At 53.1% G+C, this 24,666-nt stretch overlaps 1 protein-coding gene across 1 annotated transcript; it reads right to left on the reverse strand.

Annotated features, from left to right (window-relative positions):
- Positions 1–810: 810 nt before the first annotated feature.
- Positions 811–12,676, reverse strand: INKA2 (inka box actin regulator 2). The gene is made up of 2 exons (XM_032487331.1): positions 12,465–12,676; positions 811–2,128 (listed from the first exon to the last, which is right to left on the reverse strand). Exons 1-2 carry the CDS (start codon positions 12,519–12,521, stop codon positions 1,286–1,288), a joined length of 900 nt encoding a protein of 299 aa, XP_032343222.1. The 5' UTR covers positions 12,522–12,676; the 3' UTR covers positions 811–1,285.
- Positions 12,677–24,666: the final 11,990 nt, after the last annotated feature.

Here is a 24,666-nt window from a genome sequence, read left to right on the forward strand (position 1 = left end):
GAGGCGAGGGAGGAGAGAGGGACTGCCCTCCCGGGCTGGCTGGGCGCAAACAGGCACCCACATTGTCTTTACCCAGCCAGTGGGCGTTCCCAGCCGGAGTGGGCGGGGCCGCAGCTTCCCGGGGGCCGGGGCGCGGGCGTCTCTCTCTGGGCCTCGTGCCCAGCGCGGCTTTAGGGAAGCTTTAGGTGCAGCCGCGGGTGCTGGCGCTGAGCTGCTGCCCCTTCCACCCCGGATTGTACTGGTTGAGGTGGGAAGACGAGGCCGAGGGCTCTGCTTGTTGCAGAACGGAGCTAGGAATTTAAAAATGAATGTGTATTTCTTTTCGGCGACCCTTCACCTTACTGGTTAATTGACGCATTGCTGTGCCCTGGGTGGGGTTCTCTGCTGGGGACCTGGTGTCGGGGAAGGAGTGTGTGTGGTTCCAGGGCTCGGCCTTGCTCTTCAGTCATCCCTGCCCATGGCATGTTGGTGGACAGGAGCATATCCAGGCTTGCTGCCTCATCTGGAAAATGGGACTAATTTACACTTACAAAGGAGATAATAGATATGGCAAGGCTTTCAAACGTTTAAAGTTCTATACATATGGTAGCTTTCCTTTCCTGTGCTTTTAGAAAGGCCTGGGGCTTCCCCAAGCTCTCCTTGCACTCACTCCTTATTCAGCCATTTCTCAGGGTCCAGAGATGGGCTGAAATCTCAAAGGCAACAGGATGAGGTGAGGGTAGAATTTGCCTCTGCTGCTCCCACTCCCAGGAAGGCTGGACTTTAATACCTGCGCCTGGGGCAGTGCTTTGCCAAGGAAGCGAACAGTTATAATGTTGGGGACACAAGAGACAAGGTCTTTATTGGGGGCATATCTGGCAAACCTGAGGCCCCAGTGCCCTAATCCACACAGAATATGCAACTGAAGTCTTTGGGGACAGTGAAGGAATGTCAGAAGGATGTCCTGGTCTCCTCCCCTGCCCCTCCCCTGCTGTCACCTCCAGCCCCAAAGTGAGCAGCACGCACGCGTGCACACACGCACGCACGCAGGCACGCGAGCACATTCTCTCTCTCCTCTCTGTCCAGGAACTCTCACCTCCCCCACCAGCCAGCCCCAGCCACAGCCTCTCCTAGCTACACACCTGCCAGGCCTGCTCCAGACCCTCTTGCTTCTCCCTCCTTTCTGGGGGGAAGGGACTTGGAGTTAGGCTTTTAAAAGCCACACCACCTAGCCCGACCTCTTTCCCAGGGGCCCAGCATTGGGACCTGGCCCTTTGGGGTTCAGTCAAATTTCTGTCTCTAGGATTCAGACCCAAACAGCTGTGTTAATATCAAAGCCAGGGGGTGAGGACTCCAGGGCCTTGGGGCAGCCGGTGGAAGGACTCTCCCCTCGTCTGGGCTCCGCGGGGCCTGGGAAGGGGCAGTGTCCAGAGCCCTTGGAATGGCTCCGCTTCTTGACCTTTTGCGACCGTCCAGCTCGGGGCTCAGAGGCTGTGGGTGTCACCCAGCCTGGTTTCTCCTTTAGCAGCCGGTCGCGGTCAGGCCGCACACTCCGCAAGAACTTCCTAAAGATGTTGGCTGTCAGGGCAAACCTGCGGCCTAGCTCCCTCGGCGGGCTCCTCCCTCCTCTGGACTCCCCCACCTGCCCGGTCTCACCCTTCTCCCCACCCTTCTCTAGTTCTGGCAAGTCTAGCCAGTTGCCCACCAGGTCCGCAAAAACGTTGTCACCTAACACCAGAGGCTGTCGGTTCCGGCCCTGGGACATCAACGTGGAGGGCCAGTCATCCGGTTCCACCAGCTCCGGCCCCTGCTGGGCACAGCTCTGGTGATGTGACAGCTGTGTCCCGGGCAGGGGAGCCACGTCCCTCCCCCACACACTCCTATGCGATGGAAACTTGGTGCTGCTGCCAAGAGAAGGTTGGGTGGAGGGGGAGCAGGCCTCGGGCCTGGCAGGACGGCTGCCACCCTCCCACTGAGGGGGCTCGGGCTGTGTCCGGGGGCTTTCCGGGCAGCCTGGGGCAGGACCCCCTCCGGAGATGTCCAGCTGCTCCAGTGCCGTCTGCACCTGCAGGAGCTTCAGCTCTTGCAGCGCCCCCATCATGCAGTTCATCTGATCCTGCAAGCCATCACCCACTTCCTTCATGGACATCTGCAGGGGAGAGAGCACAGGGCCCGTGAGCCGGTGGGGGAAGGGCTGCTCCCAAACACACACCCCCAGAGTCACTGCAGCCTGCCACCGACCCCACCTCTGTCCAGCCGGGTCCAGTGCACATCAGAGCTGGGAGACGGGGAATTTTAACAGTGATATGGCTGAAAAAGGAAATAATATTAACGGCAGCTAACTTGCTAAGGCAGGCGCTGTCCTAAGCTACGTGTGTGTGTGTGCATGTGTATAAATTAATCTCTATTTAACCTCCCCAACTACTCCATGAGGTAGTGACTATTACTGTTCCTATTTTACAGATGAGGGAACTGAGGCACATAAGTATCTTGCTCAAGCTTACACAGATATTAAGAGGTGGGGCTGAGATCAGTTTGAGGGCACACAAAGTTGCAGGGGCCAGCTGTATCCCTTTTTGTGCCTGTGCCCTCTTCTTCTCCTGAGCCTTCCTGAGGTGATGATGATGGTAACAATAACAATTGGTGAGCAGCTGCTGTGTAGCAGGAACTGAGCTATGTGTCCTAGGCACCTCGTCTCATTTCATCTTTATATAAACCTTAGGAGGTTGCTGTTACTCTTCTCATTTCAATAGATGAGTAACCGTGGTGGGGGGAAGTGACAGGCCTCAGGTCACACTGCTCATGTCGCTGGGATTCAAACACAGGACATCTCACTCCGCGCGCTGGAGCCCTAACAACAAGCCATGCCTCAGGGTGGCTGGGCCGTGGAGGAGGGTTGAGAGGGACTTACGGGAAGAGGAGGAACTCAGATTGCCCGAGAGAAAGGATAGGCCTGGGGTCTCCTGTCACTGCTGCTCACATCTGGCTGGTTAGAAGAGAGATAGGGAGGCCAGGAAGCCCCTGTTTGCAGGGGTCCCTGCCCAGCTCTGCCCTGCCCTTCTCTTCCTTCCAAACACCTGTCCTCTCTCAGCTGCTCTCAGACTTGGCTCCAGTGCTCTTCCTGCCTTCTCGGTCCAATTGGCTCTGTTGCCCTGGCCCAGAGCAGGGACACTGGGGGCCAGTTCCCCAGGCCCTTTGTGGGTGTCTCAGGCCCAAGTCCCACGTGCCAGCTGGAAGGGGCTGAGAGAGTGACTTGGGTGAGGGCTGAATTTGGAGACTGGGCAGGGGATGCTTCATCTGATAACATTCATGAGTCATGGGTTCCTTTCCCCGGGCCCAAGCTGCCCTGGTCCCACCAGCTGCCTACCCAGACCTACTCATGTTACCAGCAGCAAACTTCGTGCGAGGGGACCATCTGTTTCTTAAGCCCCCCAGAGACCCACAGGGATCATCTTACCTCCCAGTCATGTCCTCATGCACAGAGCTAAGCCCATGGGGTGGAGGACTGGGAGGGCAGGCACAGAGGCCCTGCAGGGCGGCACTGGCAGCTGACCCTCTCAGACTTCAGGGTCAGACCCTCCCTGCCAACTCTGGCATGGGTGGGGGCAGGAGGGGCAGGCTCTCCTGAGCCCGCAGTGCTAACAGACAGTGGAGGCTGACTGTTGTGAAGGCAAGGAGGCCTCTGTTGAGTGTAGAATGGCCCACACTCTGTACCTTCCCTGAGACAGGGCAAGGAGGAGCAGCGGCTCAGGGCCTGATGGCCTGGGATTTGCCAGGCTGCCGGGCAGGAGGCACGGCTTGCTGTGGGGTGGCCATACGTGCTGCTGGCCCCGTGCTCTGATCTCTTTGGCTTCCACCTTCCTGACCCCTTCTTCCGGAGACAGCTCAGCCACAGCTGGAAAACCCAGAGCAGAGTCAGGAGACTCCAAGCCCCCAACCAAACTCCTCAAAGTCCCTTCCCAGCAAACTGCTTCTCTGACCACCCCCTCCCTCCTACCGCTTGCCTGTTCACCCTAACCTGGAACCTCAGAGTCATTTTTGGCTTTTCCACCCCACAGCCCCCGCTCCTGTCCCCAGAGGCCACACATCTGCCTTTCCATCCCCTGGAATGCTGCAGAAGCCCCCTCGCAGGGCTTCCAACCACCAGATCAGTCCTCCCAACACACACCTCCGACCCTGTTACTCACCCCTCAGAAGCATATTCTACTCCTGTACACACGCCCCACACTCCCGTCAGAACCTCTTCTGTGAAACTTAAAGCGCTCTTCCCTGCGTCCTGCTACTCACAGACCCGCCCCAGCTCCTCTGTGCGTGAAAGTGCTGGGTTAAGTGCTGGGTCGTTCATGAAACATTCATTACGCGTCTACCACTTGAGGGCAGGGACTGAGAGCTACGTATCTTTGTTGCCCCAGAGCCCAGACGGCACCTTTGCACTCATATCCATGAAACATACACTGAGTACCACTGAGTACCCCAGATCACCCCCCAGGCTGCTGGCTGCCCTCAGACAGTAAGTCGCTACCCAGGGAGAAAGAGTCAGGGGCATTTCTCCAGGTTTCTTTTCACCAAGAGGCACAGAGTCGGAGCCTGCAGGCTTCCTTCCAGAAGGCTGAACACAGTCCAGGTCAGAGGCAGTGGGAGGAATGAAATGACCCCATTCAATCTCTTCCAGTCTGGAAAAATCCTTAAGAAATAATGCTGACATTTTGTACCTTTTCCCAGTGAGAATGAATGCGTGGGTATGTATGAATTCAGGGCCGCCCATAAAACAGAGGCCCCATTTAAGTAAATAGGAGCTGAAATTACACTCCTATGGAAAATGATAGTCTGTATTGGTTAAGATCTGGGTTCTGGAGACAAATGGAACAGGGTTCAAATCCCCGCTCTGCCACCTTATAGCTGTGTGATCTGGGCAGGTTATTCAAATTCTGTTTTTAAATTTCTCCATTCTTTAAAATGGGAATAAGAGTTCCAGCCTGGCCCAGCTTTGGACAGATTAGGTGAGTCATGTATGCTTATATATGGCCTAGAGGGAGGTTACTAAGAACTTCCAGAACATTTCTTCTTCAGTGACCCTTCACACACAGTAGTGATAGGATTCTGTCCATCTATCTGGTCTGAGGAAGGAGCGGCGTCTCCATCCTGTCTCTTCTGCCCACCCCGACCCCCACCCCGAGTCCACATGGAGGAAAGAGAGCCAAAGAAAGGGAAGCCTCTGCATCCTCCTGCACACTGGCTGGCTGGACTCCCGGGCTCGGTCAGCCAGACGACACTGAAGGGCAAGACGGCAGCTGTGAGGGATGAGGAGGAAGAAGGAAGCCCGAGTGTGGGAACTGGGAAGGGCAGGGGGCGTGGGAGGCAGGAGCATCTGCTGGGTGCTGACAGAGAGGCAAGCTGCCTTGCCCGGCCCCAGAGGAGTGATGTCACCCACGGAGAAAGAGCCAGAGGGCAGGCTGCTGTGTTCCCCAGAGCGTGGGACCTGCTCAGATCCCAGGGTTTCTCTTGCCGAAGCGAGAGCACTGCAGGGTGGGAGCAGAGGAGAGAGGCCAAATCAGAGAAAATCCCGAGCTGAAAAGTAACACTAAATCCCCATCTCCAGGCTGTAGGTGCTGAGCGCCTCTCCTGCCTCCCAGAGCCTCAGAGCCTCGGGCTGGGGCCCAGTCATACCCACCTCGCCCTCGGGGGTCAGTAGGAAAATAAGAGGGTCTGATTTGTTCTGATTCATTTGAGCAGCAGTGGACTGAACAGCCACCTCCCTCTTTCTCCACTCCTGCTCACACACACTCACACGCTTGTGCACACACACTCACACAGGCACAGGGCTGGCCCGCTCCATCATCCAACACAGTACCCCCGTGATAAGCACATCCCAGAGGCAGCTGTGGGAACCCTTCCTGGGAAAGGTCACACCACCCTCACATCCACGCCACCCACAGTCCATCTCCCACCCCCAGCATCTGCTGGGCCTCCAAATGTCTCATTCTAACAATCTTCTCCCTGTCACACTTTATTCTCTCCTGCGGCAGTTTACACCTAGCCCCTGGCTTCTCCCTAGATGAGAGCTGGGCGGCTGCCGGGCCCCCTCCCGGTGTGTGTAAGGAGCCCCACGCTGTCCCCACCTGTGGACCCCTGGCCTGCTCCAGCTGAGCTCGGCCACTTGACAAGGGCAGCTTCATCAACCTTCTGTGCCTCGGATTCTGACTATAAAAAGATAACCCCTCACATGTGTGTAGCCCCGCCCTGTCTTCCACGTGGCCGTATCTGATCTCTGCCATTACCCTGGGAGGCCGACTAGGCAGGTGGGGTTGTCACCACTTAGTAGGTCGGGAAACTAGGAATCTGAGAGCTTCCTTTTCTCCCTCAGGGTTCCCCAAACACACTTCCTCAGACTTCCTTCGTGATTTCACCACATCTACATATGACCTCGTCTCCTATTTAATACTCTACTTCAGTCTATTGTTTATATAAATAAGTGTATTTATCCAGGGACTTATATGAAATGTATATCACTTACCATAAACAGATAACACACACATTATATCTATCTATATGTCATCTATCTACCTTAAACTAAAAGTTTTTCCTCTGAGTATCGCCTGATGTCTTCTTGAGCACGCCCAGTGGAAACACTGATCTGTTGCCTGAGGTTCTGAGGTGTGTTAGTGGGAGGACTGGGACCCCACGCCTGGCCTCTTACTCCAGGCCAGTGGGCTCTCCATGTCATCATGACCCCTGACTTTTCAGCCTCATGGGATTGTTGTGAGAGGAAACCAGCATAGTCAGTGGGCTGGGCAAGTGCAATTATCATCATATGGGGATGAAGAGCATGAATCTTGGAGGGACTCCAAGACCCAATTCAGTTCATTCCCACTGGAGGCGTCTCTTCACTGAATCATCCGAGGGGGAGAGAAGCTGCTGCCTGGGGCTGAAGGGGAAGATGCTGCTGGGAAGCCCAACCCTCCACCCTGGCCCTCCAGTCCTGAGCCCTCGGTGGGGTAGTGAGGGGTCTGCTGTGCATGGACGGCTCCCCCCACTGGCACTCGCTGGCCCTTTGTGGTGTGGGAGGAGTGAGGATGGGAAAATGTGACACCAGCATCCTCGGCAACCTTCCCAAGCCCTCTCCTGGGCCCCTGACTGATCCCACAGCTGTGCCCTCTATCCATCCATCTCACGCCCTCTCCCGGCTCAGCCAGAATCCTTTGACACAGGCTCCAGCTTTACCATGGACCTGGCGGTGTGCCCTGCCCTGCTCCCCCCACGCCCATTACTCACAAGATCCCCACACAGTTCCTTTCAGCCCCTCTGGAAGCTAGAAGGAGGTTCAGGGCCGGAAATGGGAAAAGACCCGCTTTTGCCAAGTGGCCCATTCTCCAGCTCAGTGAATAGGGACCTTCACAGCATCCCCTGCCCCCCACTGCTCTTGGCTGGAGCGCTCAACAGGAAGGTAAAGCAGAAACCTGTGCCAAGAGCTGGAGGAGGGAAGAGGGTAAAGAAAGGAGGAAGTGTAAGATGGATGCGCCCACTTTCCCAACTCAACAGTCTACTGGGGGCCGTGCGCTCGGGCAAGAGGCAGACAGATGGAGAGAGGGGCCTCGTCTTGCCCCTGAAGGGAGCTTGCCTCTCAGCCTCACCCTTCCCCCTCTCGTGCAATCAGTCATCCAAATTCCTTGGGCATCCAAGGGCCCTCAAAGAGTCACCTTCTTTTTCTCCTTTCTGCTTCAGGCCTTCATAAGCTCCTGTGTGGACTCTTGTAATAATAACCCTTCAGACTCATCTTCCTGCCTCAATTTCCTCCCTCCCCCCACCTACACCCCCTACCACCTCCTAGATCCTAGGGCACATCTCTCATCACTCTGCTCCGCAATGCATAGAGAAAAGGTCGGGCTCTTTAGCATGGCATTCAAGGCCTCCATCATCGCCACCTAGTCTGCTCTCAACTGCTCTTTCAGCCCTGGTGCCCACAATTTCTCTGCATACACCCTATGTTCCAGCCAAATTCAAGGGAGTCTTCAAACATCCTGTCTAGACAGTCTTCGAATGTCCCTGTTACTGCTATCTCTGTGCCTTTTGGTCATGTCATCTTAGTATCTGCCTGGAATGCTGTTTTCCTCCTATTTCCATCCTTAGTTATCCCTCAAGGCCTGGCTTGAATGTCACCTCTTCCACGAAGCCTCCCCCGATCTCCTTGCTGGAGGCATTTCCTCCCTTTCAGAGCCCTGAACAGGAGCCTCTCACCTAACACGTACCCTCTATTTCTGTACAAGGTTTGCATGCACGTACTGGCTAAAAGTGTGAGTTCTGCAATCAGACTGGCTGGGCTTGAATCCTAGCTCCGCCACTTAGCAGCTCTATACCTTAGCCAGGTCACTTAACCTCCCCATGTCTCATTTATAAAACTGCAATAACGGAAGCACAACTTCTTAGCGTTGCTTTGGCAATTAAGTAACATAACACATTAGCTATCTGGCACAGCAATAATCCTCAACGTCAATATATGTTGTTATTCTCACTCCTACTAAGCTGTGAGTTCCTAGAAGGCGGGATCTGTGTCTGTTATATTTGTAACCACAGCACTAGTGCTGGACAAAGTGCTTTAAACATAGCATGAATTCAGTAAGTGTGTTCTGTGAATGAGTGGCACATGACACCAGGCTGATCAGTTCGTCATCAAGCGTTTACCAAGTGCCTAAAACACATCAGGCACCGTGTTATGTGTTAGGGACATACAGCTAGGGAAGCATGTGATATATGCTGTCATTTAATCTTCACAGTAGCTGTATAAAGTCGGTATTTTTAAAACCCCATTTTACAGATGAAAAAAACAAGACACAGAGAGGTCAAGTAATCTGCCAGGGTCACACAGCGGAGATTTGAGTTCAAGTTGGCCTGACCCCAAATCCTATGCTCCACACTCTTCCCCATAACCACACCATGCCATACTGTCTAGTCCAAAGTCCTCTTCCCCGAGCTCTAAACATCAAGGGAGACCACGTTAGGAGATCCCTTGCAAAAGCTTTTTTCTGCCTCGGGAAATTTGCCTTTTGCTCCAAGAGCAGAAGGCTGTTCCTAATGTATCTCTTCTATCACCTTTTCTCCTCCTTACTTTGCCTTTAGGCCCTGGTCCTCCTCCATGTGCCAGAAGCTTCTGAACTTGTGGCCACTAGTGGATAGATAATTGCCTTCTAGGAACACCAAGCTGTTCTAGAAGGACCTTCCCCAGCCAGAGAAAGGGCTGCTTCACCATACTTCAGCTAGGATCAACATTCCAGGAACTGGCTCCCAAAAACCTCCTCCTCCTCCAGGAAGCCTTCCCAGCCTGGCTGTACTTTACTCAGACTTTACGCACTCTGTTTGCTCTACACTGATCTGAACTCATGAGCAATGCCCTGTGAGGATCTTACATCTACTCCCTCTGTGTGCCTGTGTCTACCCCATTTGTTGGAAGCCCTCCAGGGAACAGCATATAAGGAACAGCTGGTCCCAAGGCCTCTGTTCAGGCAGGGGCCCTCTTTGGCGGCTCTTTCGGGAGAGATATGTTCCCTGCTGAGTAGCTGGAGCTCCGACCCCTTCATCCTAATGAAGAAGTGTGTCAGCTGCTGCTACTCTCCTGCCACATTGCAGCCCTGAAACCAGATCCCCATCTTCTTACAAACAGGAGGAAAGAGCCAGTTCTCTAGACATCAATTTAATTGAGCCAGGATCCCCAAACCCTCAGCCTCCCCTCAGTGCTCACTTGTTACAAAGCAAATTTTCTGCTTCAGGAAATTGGGAAATTCTGCTGCTTTGGTTTTCAGAAACTGATTCTTCTTGTCTAGATTTTCTGGGCCAAGGGCAGGGCAGGGCCAGGATGCAGGAGAGGAGCGCAGAACACCCTCTGGACAAAGATAACTTCACAGCTAGTTACTGTTTCCTTTTCCAGCAGGTTTAACCTGGTGTCTGTAGGACACATGTTTCTTGAAGGGAATTTAATGGAATAAATGAATGTAGAACTTGACTAGTATTACATGGGTGCCATTTCTGGGTACATGCTGACTTTGGGCAAAACCAGGCAACACACAGTCCTCCTATGGGCAGCAGGGAAGGCTCTGCCTGGGATGACCACATCACACACTTCAAGCTCATGACACACACTGATTGTATGCTGTGCCCACCCCACTGCAGGCCTAGGGGGCAAACAAGCCAACACTGTCCTATCCCAGCCGCAACCAAGCTGCACTGAATTCAACCCCCACAGTCCTTGGAGAAGCCAAAAGCTGAGCCTGCGTTAACTCAGCCCACTTTCTCCTTCACTCTCACTGGGAAAACTGAGGCACTGAGATTTGGCTTTGCTACCTAAGCACTGGGCTGAGGTGTCAGGGAGGGAAAAAGACTCTAATAGCTCTGCCTGTCACTCTGCTCCATCTCATCTCTGGGCAGACTGGCACCAGGGAAGGGGGCGGAACACCATGGGTGGAGGGAGGGTGCAGAGCTCTCCCATCTGAGTGTCATTCTGGGCCCCAGGCCAGGCATCTGGCTTCCTCTCCAAGAGAGTCAAAGGCTGAAGCTGCTCAGACAAAGGGCCAAATGAAAGCTAATGGGGAGCCGGGTGACTTCAGCCTCTCCCCTTCCTCCTCCGGGGGGACTGGGACTGGGGGCTCAAGTCCTTGGCAGGAGAGGGTGCAAATCGAGACCTGGAGTTCAGCTCAGTGCAGATTCCTATTGCCTTTTTTATTCCCCTGGCATCCACAGACTCTCTCTTCCTCCCCTCACCACCTCCCACCTAGGGTGCTGTAAAAAATGCAAATCAGTCGGATTTTAAAATTCAAGCCCATGCCAGGAACACCCACAAACCCTCTATTAAGGCAGATCCTGAGGTGGGTGGTGTGGTCCCAGATTCCAAGCATAAAAGAGGATTCTGTTAGATACTTTTCTCAGCATGGGCCTTGGACTCCAGATATTATCAGTGATGATCCTCACCTTTCTTTCTGGTATTGGACAAATGAAGGGGAAAAGTCAGAATTGTGTACGTGTGGGTTGGGGCCAGCCATCCCAAACTGATATGGGAAGCATGAGAAAATGCATACAGGAAGGAACATGATGGAGAGAGACTCTTCTGTCCCTCATCTAAGAAACATTCCTCCGGGTAACGTTCCCATCTGACTGTCACCATGAAAAGGGTTCAGGAGGAAGTACCAGAAAAGTGACCTTGACCTGAGAAGACAGGCCCTGGAGTAGGACAGACAGGAAAGGTGCCTGGGCCACTAGACTAGGAAGCATCAGTGAGAACACCTGCTGCTGTGAGCTCCCCCTCCCCCAAAGCTGGCCCCTGATCCAGCTGCCGAGTTCCCTCCCCCACAGGAAGAGTGGAGAGTTTGCAGGCAGGACTGGGAGAGGCTGTCATGGAATCTGGAGAGCCATGGCTGGCACTTTCTGGATCCAGGGTGCCCCTGGCTCTGAAAAGTAAGAAGAAAGAGGAAGGGAGAAGAGTGAGACTGAGAAGAGGGCGACTCCAAGAGAAACAAACTAAAAGGGACAAAAAAAGGCGGAAGTGAAGTCCCAAGAGAGCCTGCTTGACAGAGATGGAGGCGGGGCGCAGGTAGGGGACGTGGAGAGTATCTGTCTGGATTCTGATGGTTGAAGGAACAAGAGAGGTGGCAGGTGGGCGGGGGTGGGATATCAATTCAGTGAAAAGCAACATGCTCCTCCCCTCCACAACAGAGCTTCAGCAGGCCCCCTCTCCCCACGTGGGCGATTTCCTCCCACCCCACGCCTCGCTCCAGACTGAGCCACTTCGCCCAGCCCATGTACCCCAGCCTCCGCACGCTCCCCTCCTCACTCCCCAAGCCCAAACCTGACATCTGGCTGGGCCTCCGCAGCTCCCCGCTCGAGAGCTGCCAGGCGGCGCCCTCCTCCTGCACCCGGCCCTCCCCCGCCGGTCCAGCTGCCAGCCCCCTCCCCGCTGGCAGACAAGCCCGGGCAGACAGCCGGCCGGGCCTGCCCCCGCACCCGCGCCAGCCCTGCCAAGCCCGGCCGCCTGGGCTGAGGCCCCCGGCGGTGCCAGCTCCCCTCGAGCGAGCAGTCCCCGGCCGACCTCCTGCCCCCGGCGGGGTCCGGGCCGCGCCCCCTTCTCCGGGCGCCTCCCGGCCCCGCGCAGCCCCAGCAGTCCGGCACCCGCGTCCCGCTCTTTCCGTGCGGGACCCCCGGGTCCCACTCTTCCTGGTCTCGGGTGCGCCCTCTTAGCTCCCTTAGGGTCTCTGGACTCATTTCGGTCTGGGCTGGCTTGGCTCTCCCTGTCTCTCTCACTTGTTCGTGACTGCCTCCCTCTCACACAAGCCTCTACCCCAAGTTTCCTCGCGGCCCCTTTCCCTCGGGACAGCCCTGCCCTCCGCCCGCGTGCCGCGTCCCCTCCGCCCCGCGCGCGTCCTGGTCTCGGGGCCCAGGCAGAGGCCATGTACCCGTCGGGGCGGGGCAGCCCTCCCAGCCCCCGGCGCCCGCTCCACTCTTACCAGCTCCTGTTTGAGGCGGCGCAAATAGCAGTCCATTTCCCTGCTCTTCTTCCTCATGCGGCCATTGGCCGGGCTCGGCTCCACGAGAGAGTCCTGGGGTGGGGACACCGGTCCCACTGACACTGAGCTCGGCCGGCTCCCGGCCCTGGCGCTCCGCGTCTCTCACAGCGCGGAGCGGAGCCTCTGCTCGCAAGCCAGGACTTGGAGCCGCTTCCCTGGCTGCTCGCGGCGCGCGTTCCGTGATGGGGGCGGAGGGAAAAGTGGGACAGCCTATGAGAATTCAGGGGGGGATGCCTTTAGCCAATGAAAAGAGCGCACAGGGGGCGCGGGCTGGGTTTCTGTGGGTGGACCCTGGGGCGGGTGTGTCCACAGGACCAGGGCCGCGGCTTCTAGGGGGCTTGCGTGGGGACACCTGGTCTGGCCCTGGCACGTCAGGAGGTATCGTGACGCCAGACTACTGACATCCTCCAGCAAAGCACGTGACCCTCTGTTTGGTCCTAAAGAGAGAGAACCCCGTCTTATGGATGGGCACTGGGTAGCGGTCTCAGAAGCTGATCGCCTTAGTGTCAACCTCGTTAGCCAAACTTCGATCAGAAAAGGAACATCCCACTCTAAATGCCACTCGGCAGCTCTTTTAAATCCTAAAGTGTTCAAAAAAGTGCATTCTGAAAGTGTGGGTCCACCTCGCCTCCTAGTGTAGCATCCTCCCAGTCCACTCCTCACCCCTGGAGCCGAGGAGCCGCCTCTCCGTCTATTCACGTATTTGACACGAAGCAATGGAGGATCTACAGCTCTCCAGCCCATGCAGTAGGTCTGAGGATACTGAATAAGACAGGCCAGGTCTCTGGTCTCAAGGACATACATGCGGCGGGGGAAAGGAATGGAATGAGATAAACAGGTAAAAAAAAATATAGACGTGGTAATTTCAGGTAACGATTCTTTATGAAAATATAAAACAATGGGATGGAAGCTGCTTTCCCTAGGGTGGGCAGGGCGTGGGGGAGGAAGCCTTTCTCTTCCCCAGTACTCCGGAGTCAGTTATTCCAACTCTTGCTCTGGCCACTTGCGAAACTCTGTAAGGTCGGGGAAAGGACGGGATTCATTCAAAGATCCTGATTCTATTCAACAGGCGTGGCCCAGGCACTGGAGGTGTTCGAGCTCCAGCCAGGCCCTGGGCGGTGGAGTTGCGGCCGATGGACCCGAGAGGGGCTGCAGGCCGGCGTGGACGCTACTCCCCGGGACCCCCCGACGCCAGCCTCCGCGCGCATCGCTGCTGCGGTTCCCATCCAGTGCCCTGGGCACCGCGCCGCACGGCCTGGCCTGCGGGGGGCGGGGGGCGGTGTTTCAGGGCTCGAGAGTAATTAGCGTAATTAGTAGAGTGCGGTTTCAAAGGAACTAACGGAGGAAAGTTGCCCCAGGCAGAATTTAGGGGTCTCCAAGTCAGAACCCTGAAGACTCAAGAGAAGGCGCCAGAAAACAAGGCAGGCGCTGTGGTCGTTCCGATCCGTGTCAGCAAGTAGCGCCACCACTTCTGCTCGCTGCTGAGAGGTGAGAGCGAAGGAGGGAGGGAAGATAAAAATGAACATCTTTAAAAGTGAAGACTTTGCAGAGTCCTGTCAGATGGCCTCCACTTAACCCCGGGTTCTCAGTTAGAGTGGACCTTGCTCACGGCTCTCGGCCTAGCCCTGAGTGCCCCCTTTGGATGAAGTTGGGCAGCGGTACCCGCTGGACAGAGAAAAGGAAGAGGCACAGGTGGGTCAGAACCCAGTCCGAAGCCTGTGTCTCTGTAGCCGCTCGCCAAGCCAAGCTCGGGTGTCCGCACTTCCTTCGCGGTAGCTGCTTAGGATCCTGCTTGGCCTGAAAAGCCAATGGTCGAGGGATGGAGCTGAGAATCTGCTCCTGCGTTTCCAGCGCAGGCCGGGAGAGCCTGAAATCTCATTTTCTTCTGCCCTCCTGGAGGGGGCCGGCCGAGTCCTGCCCAGCTGGTCCTCACAGCTTTGCAGCCCTGGACCCAACTTCCTTGCAGTTGTGAGCTGAGATGCCCAAGGGGCTCCTTGGGTGCAATCCAAGTGATGTTCAGAGCAGAAGCCACCTGCAGCTCCCAGCTGAGGTCTCCAGCCCAACTGAACCAGTTCTGGAGTTGTTGAATCCTCTGGGACTGGCCATTAACATACAGTCCACGGAGGAAGCTTTAAGCTGGGAGAAACACCACAAAAGAGTTCCGCAGCCCAGAGCGTGGTGCTTTTCTCTCCAGCACCCAACAGTAGTGGCGGCTATAGGAGGCACTGAGTTTGTGGATATGTGGTTAAAATAGTCTTTAGAGTTCAGTTTCAGGCCTGGTTTTCTCCATCCTGTGAGCTCATGGACTGGAATACTCTTGGAAGTTAGTAGGAGGGTGGCTATGGCTAAAACTCCAAGAGATGCGGGCTGATCTCTTGGAAAGAATTCAAGACTCAGTGATTAGGCCTTCTGGACCATTGACAACACAGTATGACCTTGCACAAGTGGTTTCCTTTTAATGCCCTCAGTTTCCCTCACTTACGGTTTAAACCTATGTGAACCTAACACATATTCCTTACAAAACTATTTTGACTGTGAAGTAGTCAATACAAGAGGAATCCACCTTAGAGATGAAGAATATATTGTTAGCAAAGCCAAATTGCATTCTGTCCTCTTTTAGGGTCAACGGTATGGCAAGAAAAAAAAAAAAACCTGATGATTGTAATCTCAGTACAGTGGTCAAAAGAGAGGTCCCAGACAAGTCAGAGGTACTATTTCTGTGTGGTTCCACAGGAGTTTGAAGGACAATTACTCTGAAACTCTGAGGTGTTTTTATGATGCTGGGCCATTGCAACTTTCTTGCTCCCTTGCTCCCGAGAAGCCCACACAACATCAGGCTGTGTGGGGGCTCTCTCTCTTACATGGTTCTGGAGATAGCTCTATCACCTGGGCAGAACAGGAGACAGAGTAGGAAAAAGCCCTGCCTCCCACTTTTCTTTCTATCTTTTTTTTTAAGTGGTAGAGAATAAAGCCTGTTACCATGGTTATATAAACAGGGGTAAATACTCCTGGGCTGAGGATGGGGGATGGGAAATAGGGGACATGATTCATTTTTGCTGAAAAGGAACCAAATGGTTCGGTCTCCTCCCTCCTGCCCCCCAAAACTCAGCCTGGGAGAAAGATGATATTACCTCATTTGAAAATAAAGAATAAATCAAAGGTCTTGAGACTGGATGCGAACATACTTTCTCAAAGCCATCCAGAGCAGGAGTGAAACCCTCAGAAGGCATCTCAGCTTTGCCCCCTGCTGGTGGGGATAAGTGCAAGGTGGATACTTTTCCAGAGGGAGGGGGTGCAGCTCCTGGAAACGGTGCCTAAGGGTATCAAACTCTTGCGGTTTGCCCAGCCTCGTCAGGGAGGGTGGTCCCCTCTGCCCCACTGCCAGAGCCCGAAGGTCCTGGCACCAATGACTGAGCTCAAAGGGAGAGGCAGAACCCGTTGTGTCCCAACAGAGCTCAGATCTTAAACAATGGAAACACTGCCATGCTCCTGGCTTCAGATCCTACGGCCCCCACCTGGAGGTCCCCACCCACCACGTCGTATCTTGCTCTGAATGAGGCAGTGTCCCTCTCATTTCACTGGCAACAAAGACCTCCGGAGCTCATCCTGATGTGAGGAAAGAGATATGTGGCCACACACAGTCTGGAAACCTCATCATAACATCACCCTCCCAAGGGCGGGGTCCGTGTCCCCATCGCCCACATACTCCTGCCCCTTGTGGCTGCCAACAGCCATTATCCCAACCCCCTCTCCCCCCACACCTCCTGAGCATCAACAGGAAAGGCTGACCCTAGAGATAAACATGTGTTGTTGGAATGTGTTCAGCTATCGCTGCGGAACTGTTTCTCTCCAGGGAGAAGACCTCTCCTGGCAGGCAGGCCCAGAGGTGCCGAGCAGAGACTGCACGTCTGGTGTGAACACACTGGGATGGTGGGGGAGGGACTGGACGGAGGACTCCCTCTTCTTAAAATAATCTAACTCTCAGTTTTCATGACATCTTCCTCTGTCCACCTCAGACAAAGGTCTGGGCTCCTCCACTTCTTACAATCCCAATACCAGGGAGGGCAGCAGAAAGACCAAGTAGCCTGTGTGTTGGAGGGCCTCTCGGTTCCCAAAGAAAGATTCACTTTGGGATTTAATTGCATACTCCTTTGGCTGGGAGGTGGAATCAAAGGCTCAAGTCATGAAAAGCCCCTTAGCGTTTGATGTCTTCAAGCATGAAGTATCATTCTCCCCACTTACAGACAGAGCAACTGAGGTCCAAGAGATTGGTCTGAATGGTGATGGAGTCGTCTCCCTGTTTCCAAGGTAACGTCTTCCCATTGCCTTACCCTGTAGAAAGCAGGAGGCACGTGGATTACAGAGATGATGAGCTCGTGAGGGATTGAGTCCTGGTAGTTCCCCTTCTGCAGAATCACCATCGCTCACACCATCACTGCTCTCACAGCATCACAAAGTCCCTGGGCTGCAAGACCAGGCTCTCAGTTACGCAGGTGCTAGAACTTTATGGAGGGGGACAGAAGGAAGGTGTTGGGGCAGCAGTAGCAGGATAGTAGTTTGAGATAACTCCATGTATAAATGGACTCTCTCACCTGAACAATTCAGAGGAAATTGTACATGCAAAATTAGAGTAGTCCAAATAAAGAGCAATTAGGCTGTGGGCTAATATCGAGCCCTATTTGGAATTATTTGCAGCTATGGGCCTGGTGCTTATAGTGCCTAAGCATGGTTTCACTGTTAGTTGGGAAGCAAATATTTCCATTTTGCAAACATTCACTGGAAAAGCAAATATTTTGCGACTGCAAAGAACACCTGAAGTATGTCAGGGTGCAGCTAAGGGAAATACTTAGGGAATTGGTGCAAACTAACGCTGGTAGAGGCAAACTAGACTGAGAGAGGGGGTGACTTGCTCCTAGCACTCTCCTGGAGGATATGCTGCCACATCTGACTCCCTGGAGGCCCAGCGCTGGCTTCCCTGTAACCTCACCATGGCCTGCAACCCAGACAGAAAGCGCATCTTATTACACACTGCTTGGCCATCTCCACCAGCTTCTGGTAGCTGTAAGCAAGGGCCAGCCTCTGGCTGCTTGCCAGGGAAGATTTGTTAGCAAGAGAGAAAAAAGACTACCTACTTCTCCCCCTGAGGCCAGGGGTGAGAGGAAAAAGAGGTCAAGTTTCAGGTTTGGTTTACTGCATACTTGCTGCCTCCAGGCTGGCTCCTAAGCTTCTTCCTGGTCTTTTGCAGGTGCCAGAGCCCTGTCCTCACCCTAATCAGACATCAGCCTTGGAACAGGGTCAAGATTTCAGCTTGGAGACCCCGAGGGGAATCAGTGCCCTGGGTGACAGCTGCCTCTGTGAGGGCTTCTGCTTAACCAGAGACAGGACCTTCTCCCTGGGGTTTTGTGGGGTGCAGATGGGGTAGGCAGCAGTCTGTACCAACAGAGAGCCTTCAGTTCCCAGAGGGGAAAGGCAATGAGGCCAGGAAACACTGCCATCACTGAACAAATGAAGATGCATATTGAAGAATAGGAGCTGAACATGCAAAGGAGTTTGGGTGTTTTACCGCCCTCTCTCCTCCCTGCATTTGGACAGGTTTTCTTTGCTGTGATTATTCCTAATGAATCATCATCCATAGAAAGTGACTGAGGCAATGGAGAGTGAATAATGAATCCCCCAAATGGTCTTTTGTGTCTCCGCCTGGAGGGTTTTGGAAATAACTTGCATTTTAATCTCTCTGACTTAGAATCATAGAATTTCGGAGCTGAAAAGGACCTTACAGATGATCAGGGAATTGTGACCTCATGGGAAGACTGCAAGTCAAGCTATGCGGGTCTGAACCTCCGGTCTGTCGCTAAAAATAGAGCTAGCTAACATTTATTGAAGGCTTTCCTTGTGTCAGGCACTCGTCTGTTCTTCCCAGACCTTCGGAGGCAGGAGTCCTAGTGCCTCCATTCTGCAGACGAGGAAGAGGTGGGGACCAGAACCGCCTCTGGCACACTGAGGCTCTGGCACTGGCTCCAGAACCCACACCCTCTGTCACACTGCTGCCTCACAGTGCAGCCTTGGACAAGTCATTTAACCTCTTTGGGTCTCACTTCTCTTCTCTGTGATCTCTACAGCCTGACAGTCTGCATTTCCCACCCAAGCACATGATTTTACAGTTTAGGAAAGTGCAGCGCAGAAATGTTAAGTAATTTGCCCGAGGTCACCCAGGTTGCTAATGGCAGAACCAGCAAAGGAACCCAGACCCAGTGATCTTCCATCCTTTGCTCCCCTCACCTCCACCCCAACCCCAGGTAAGACCTCTTTCCCCTCCCCGTCACTTTGGTATGTGTTTCTAGAGGAATCCAATTCCTTGCCTTAGAAATCTGTTCTATTATTTCAGGTAGGTAGCTTGGAGATGTTGGGTTTGGGTGTGTCCCGTCACATCAGAGGTGAATTTTAGGAGGCTGGTGATATTTATCAAAGTATTGTCAACCTGTCTTTTTCAGGTCAAGGGTCACGATCAAAATCATGAGATAACCATGGGGAAAATCATGACGATGCCAGGTCCCGTGTGGCCCCTACACGCGCTCCCCTGGTGGGTGGTGTTCACAGTTGTGTGTCCTCGTCAAGCAAATGTTACCACTTGGTGCTGGCTCTCACCCAGCTTCCTTCAGGGTGGCAGTGGTTGGAAGTCTGCTCCTCTCCCCACTCCCCCATGTCCTTTGTCCCCCACCCCCATCCCAGGCTCTGAGCATTAATTGGTGTGTGATGAGCATGCCTGGGAGGAGGTGGGGGCCAGCACTGTGTCTGTACGCACCACTTTTACCAGCATCCCCATCTGTGTCTTTCCTACTGGAAAAAAGATTGGCAAGGGGTGGAGGTGTCAATAAACGAATCACTGGGGTGCACTGGGAGTGAGAACTAGCGCATCCCTGGTGAAGCATGTCTCCATTCACGGCGGCACTGTGCACCAGGCACGCGTGTGAGTGTGTGTGTGGCTCACACGCTCTGAAATGAGCTCTCACCCACTGGTGAGTGGAAAATTAGCGTTGGCAGGTGAGGAACTGGGTGACAGGTGAGGAGGCCAGCAGGGGATCCGTGTCATCCGTCTGCTATTGCTGTTTTCTGGTGTTGCTAACAACATCTTGCCCGCCCCTCCCCCTCCCCTGAATGGTAATTAGGTGGAGTGGAAATGACTCGGAAGGCCTGGGACACGTGGGAGAGGGATGTGGGTAGGTCAGGATGGCCTCGTGACCTTTGAAAGCCAGCTGTGTGCTTTGTAGGTGGGCTGCCCCAAGCCAGGTGGGAACTGGCATTTTCCTGACGGCCCACGAAGCAAGCTGTGTGGTTTACATTTCTCCGGCGGGTGGGAGAAGTGATGGCAGCCCAGGGGCAAAGTCCTGGGAGATTCTGCCATATGGTGTAGTGTGGGAGGTGACGCAGGCTACAACGGGCAGGCGGGAGACCTGAGATCTTCGACTGGCTCTGCCGCCCGCCTCTGCCTGCTGGTTGGCCCTGCAATCCCCCTGTGCCTCAGTTTCTCTGACTGTAAAGGGGAGAAAATAACCTCACCGCTACCTGCCTGTTGTGAAGGGAAAGTGTGTAAAGGCCCTTTAAAATGTCAAGAGCATGGTTCCAAACATGGAGGCCTGACTGCCAAGGGAATTTGCAGAGCCTACGGGGAGGCAGCCGTCTGCCTCTGCGTCACTTTCACAGCCTGTGCTCAGACAGGTACTTAAGCATCGCACATCCATAAATCTCATCTCCTATCTTCAGTTAGCAAATAAGGGAAAGGGCAGGAGGCTGCTCTGCTGCCGTCTGATCTTCTTACCAGCCTCCGCTCCCCGCCTCCCCTGCCCCCACCGGAGGCGATGATCCCTCTGCCCTCCCTCTTCTGCTCCCGGCCTGTCAGTTTAATTTAACAAGGTTGTGGGAGATGTTTGATTTAATCAAACCAGTTGCTGTATCCATTCTGCTTGGAGGTCCCTCAGTGTCACCACTGAGGCTCAGATTAGACAGTGACAATTACTTCTTCCCTGGCTGTTGCCTCCCCCCTCCCTTCCTCTCCCTGGAGGGAACAAGGAGGCAGACCAGTCTCCTGGGACCTAAGAATAGATGCAGGAGGATCAGAAGAAGGCAGCAGACTGGCCTCAGAAAGCCCCTCTCGTGCCTTACATGGCCTTGTTTAAGGCTGCACAGCAGCCCGAGGGGTGGAGGGAACAGACAATGTGAGCCGAGCTGCTTGGGAAGGCTCGAGGCTGCCAGAGGACAGAGCTGTGCCAACATCAGTGCCATCATGGAGGGCAGCGGAGAAAAAGCCAGTCTCCCTTATTGTCAGGGAACTGGGTGAAGGGTGGAGGGTGGAGGTTGGGCCCGGGGGAAGGTAGCTGTAAGCTCTGCCCAATCCAGACAGCAAGAATTCATTTCCAGTTTCTCAGTCTGGATTCTGGTGTCTCTGGAGCTGAGAGAACATAAAAAAGGGGAAGCTCCATCCATGTGCGTTTCTGTGGCTCTGTTCTTGGTATGAAAGCAGCAGTGACAGGAGGCACTGCCACCTGAACCAGGGGTTCCAGGGAGGCTGTGTGGGCGTAGGGTAATTGTGGCGTGTGATGTGTGAGTGTGTGTGTTGTCTATATGAGCGTCAGTGGCTGGAGAGCAAGGCAGGGGTCTCTGGTCCATATAGATTTGGGTCTCGAATTCCAGGACAAATCCCTCTGGCCATTTCACTCTTTCATTTCCCTCCTTCTCCAGGAAGTGGGTGCTCAACACCTCTTGCTCCCCTGAGCAGCTCACAGAAGAGAAACAAAGGCCTCTTGAAGGGGAGCCCTCTCTAAGGCTGAAGGAAATCCTTTTTCCTTTTGCTCATTTGTGTCACATTCTTCTATCGGACCAGGCAACTGACAGGTGCACCCTTCCCTAGGCCCCTTTCAGAGTCGCCTCCCTGCCATTTGTCTCTCACTCAAGATATCCAGCAGACACCGCCATCCGCAGGAGCGGAATATGATTAGCAGAAACCTTTCCTGACAGCTCCAAAGAGGATCCCTGAAATGCATAGTCTATTGAGTGCATCTCATGGCTGGTGACAGCCACTTTATCAATTAAATTCCACATTCCCAGTCTTCAGAGACGCCATGAACCTCCCTCCCTAATAAATCACAGGCCCCCAGTTATTGTTAAATGTCCCATCAGTCTCTAATAAACTCCCTGCCAACAGGAGCAGGTTATTTATTACGCTGCCTGGACAAGAATGAATTGGGCCCCGTTCACACAAGGAGAAGAGCGAACGTGACGCCTTCCTCCCTAAAGACTGAGGCCATGGTAGTCAACGGGGCAATTAATCAACAAGGGCCTTGGGCAGAAGGGAGTCTGGTCTGGAGAGAGGGAGGATGGTCTGGGTCCTTTTCTGAAGGTCAGCGAGGCAAGTCCCCACGGCGGGAGGATATGGTCACCCCATAGGCCAAGGGGCACATGTGAGAACAGTTATTCTCCATGTCGAAAGGTAGTGGCATAGGACTGAGCAGGGTCATGAAACACAACAACTTCTGGCCAGGAGGCCAGACAGTGTTACCTGATAAACTTGCTACAGCTTAAGTTTATCAATAGTGCTAGTTCACTGAGCAGATGAACTGAAGAATATGGGAGGGAAGGTGCCCCTCGCCTGGGAGAGAGAATTAGGAAACACGTGTGCAGTCACTGTTTGCTGGATGAGTGTCACATGGGAAAGCACTGACACCCGGAAAGCAGCGTCCAACACCTAAAAGACCCAGGAGTTGTCAGGGGTAAGAAGCAGTGTGCAAAGTGGGCCCTGCAGTCACTCCCTCAGATTAGATCCCAGGCTTATATGATGCCTGATGGCCAGCAAGTTAAAATCCAAACTCCTCCACTTTGTCATCAATCAAGCCCCAAGCTGTATTTCCAACTGTATTTCTCTCTATTGCTACACAACACTCCCCCGACCCCTGCCTCACCTTGGGCGAGCACAACACGTTTATTTTATATTCCTTAGGGTGTCAGACAAGGCCCTCCCTAATATGGGACCAATATATCCCCGCAGCTTTGTTTCCTGGTAAGGGCTGCCATACTTGCCTCCGTTCACACTAAAGTTCGTACCTTCCCTAAACTTAGCCTATGGTTTCTCACGCTTCCACGCCTTTGCACAAACTGTTCCCTTTGCCCAGAATATCTGCCTGACTTGTCTGCCTGGTGAGCTCTCCTCCCACCCCTGCTGCCTCATGAACTCCTCATCCATGCTTCAGGATCAGTTCAGAAAACCAGCCCCCAGTGCTTCAAGGGACTTGAATTTTGTCTCCTGGTGCCGCTGTCTTGGCAGGAGTGCTAGACTCCAGGGATTAGGAAAAGAGTGATCTGGGCATGGAGTTTTTCTCACAGTTCCGTGCATGCTTTAAACCACTTTCTTCTGGGTGAGGATGAGCAGGGCACAGAGAAGAAAGCTCTTGCTCTCTGAACACCAAAAGCTGTTTTGCTCCATTTCTCCCAAGTTCTCCCTCCCTCCCACACTTGGAGCAACTAAGGCCCTGAAAAATGTCAGGACTGCATATGATTTTACACCTCCTTGTGCTGCTTTCATATTTCTTCCTTGATCAATGTTACTTGGCCATGTATCTTTCTCCTTGAGGGCAAATGCTCTGTTTATTTCATCCCATCTTTGTATCTCCACCATTTGGCTGATTCTTATTAGGTGTTTAGAAGATTTCTGTGGAAAGAGTGAATAAAGAGATGTTTGCAGATTGAATGTAAATAATCATGTTGCCTGCCCTTTGTTGCTCTGAGGGTCAAATGAGAGGAAAAAAAGAAACTTAGTTCCTTCCCTTCTTTCTACATACTTCTATGGATCCTCACACCTAGGGTGGGCCATCTTATGTCCATGTTTTTATTACATCATTTTCCTTTCCTCTGGGTGCAGAAACCTCCATTGTGAAATGATTGCCTGGGACCATTTGAACCTCAATATCCACTCTGAGCCTATGTCTTCTTCCCACTTCAGTTCCCAGGAATCTTTTCCTCCCTTTAGCTTCCAGGTACATAAGGTGAGGAAAGGCTTTCCAGGTACATAGAATAGCATAAAAAGAGGCTGGGGTCCCTCTGTGATTTTATCCTGGGGGAGGCCAGGAGGCAGATGACAGTCCAACTGGTTTCTGTGGATGTTACTCTCATACCTTACCTGGTTATTAAATGGTCTCTTACCTTTGTGTTTTATTGTTACAGCACTAAAAATTACGACCAACGATATGATTACAATTTTTAAGTACAGATGAAAAAATTCATTGATTTGTATTTTTAGCTATAGAAAAATTATTCCTAATAACATTACTGCAATATTTGTGTCCATAAAACATTGTAAACAACAAATTCAATAACAGAATGCCTATAAAACTATAAATGTTCTTTTCTGGAAAAGGAATTTTTTTATTTCTTTTAGGATGAGAGCTGGCTTCTTCATTGATGATTGGTATGAGTTCTACACAGCTACTGCTGTGAGCATGAGAGCCCAGCACAGATTTCTGAGCAAGAAAAGGTTGTCCATTCAACGTTTATTAGGTCCACCAAGGCCTGGTGCTGGGCTGGAGAGACTAGGGTAACAAAATTCCATACTTGAGAAGCTCACAGTTTATTTAGTGTGAAGGACAGATACATGAACAAGTAAATAGAACAAGGTAAGAGCTAGACAGGAATCATTTATATTGAGAAGTGGGAGCCTGGGATGGGAAATAAACAAGGCTGTCAAAAGGGCAGGATTTGAAGCTGGACCCAAACAACCTAAGACATCCACTGAAGAAGGATCACTCTAGCACCTGTTGGGTGGGTGACCGGGAGAGAGAAGAAACTGGCCAGGGGTACCATTCAGGAGATTGTTGTAAGAGTTATGATGATAAAGGGGCCTAAAATAGGGCTGATGCTATGGAGACTGGAGGAGAGAAATGGATGAAATATTTGGAGGCAAAATTACCTGCCCTCAAGTAATTGTTAGAAAGGGCAGAGGGATAGTCAAGAGTAATTGGCTTCCCTGCAAGGGAAGATGGAGTCAAGAGTAATTCCCAAGTTGGGGATTTGGGGATCAGGTGGAAGAAAGGGGTGGGGTACCAAGATGAAGTCTGGAACCTTTAGTGCCCACTCCTAACAGGCCTACTTCTTTCAT

Source organism: Camelus ferus, chromosome 9 (genome assembly GCF_009834535.1).
Source record: "Camelus ferus isolate YT-003-E chromosome 9, BCGSAC_Cfer_1.0, whole genome shotgun sequence".
Taxonomy (NCBI): Eukaryota; Metazoa; Chordata; class Mammalia; order Artiodactyla; family Camelidae; genus Camelus; species Camelus ferus.

Excerpts from the sequence above, each read along its gene's own strand:
- INKA2 (XM_032487331.1), bottom strand. The coding sequence starts at position 12,521 with ATGAGGAAGAAGAGCAGGGAAATGGACTGCTATTTGCGCCGCCTCAAA. Across the intron at positions 2,129-12,464 it reads GCCGCCTCAAACAGGAGCTG|ATGTCCATGAAGGAAGTGGG; the intron begins GTAAGAGTGGAG and ends TCTCCCCTGCAG.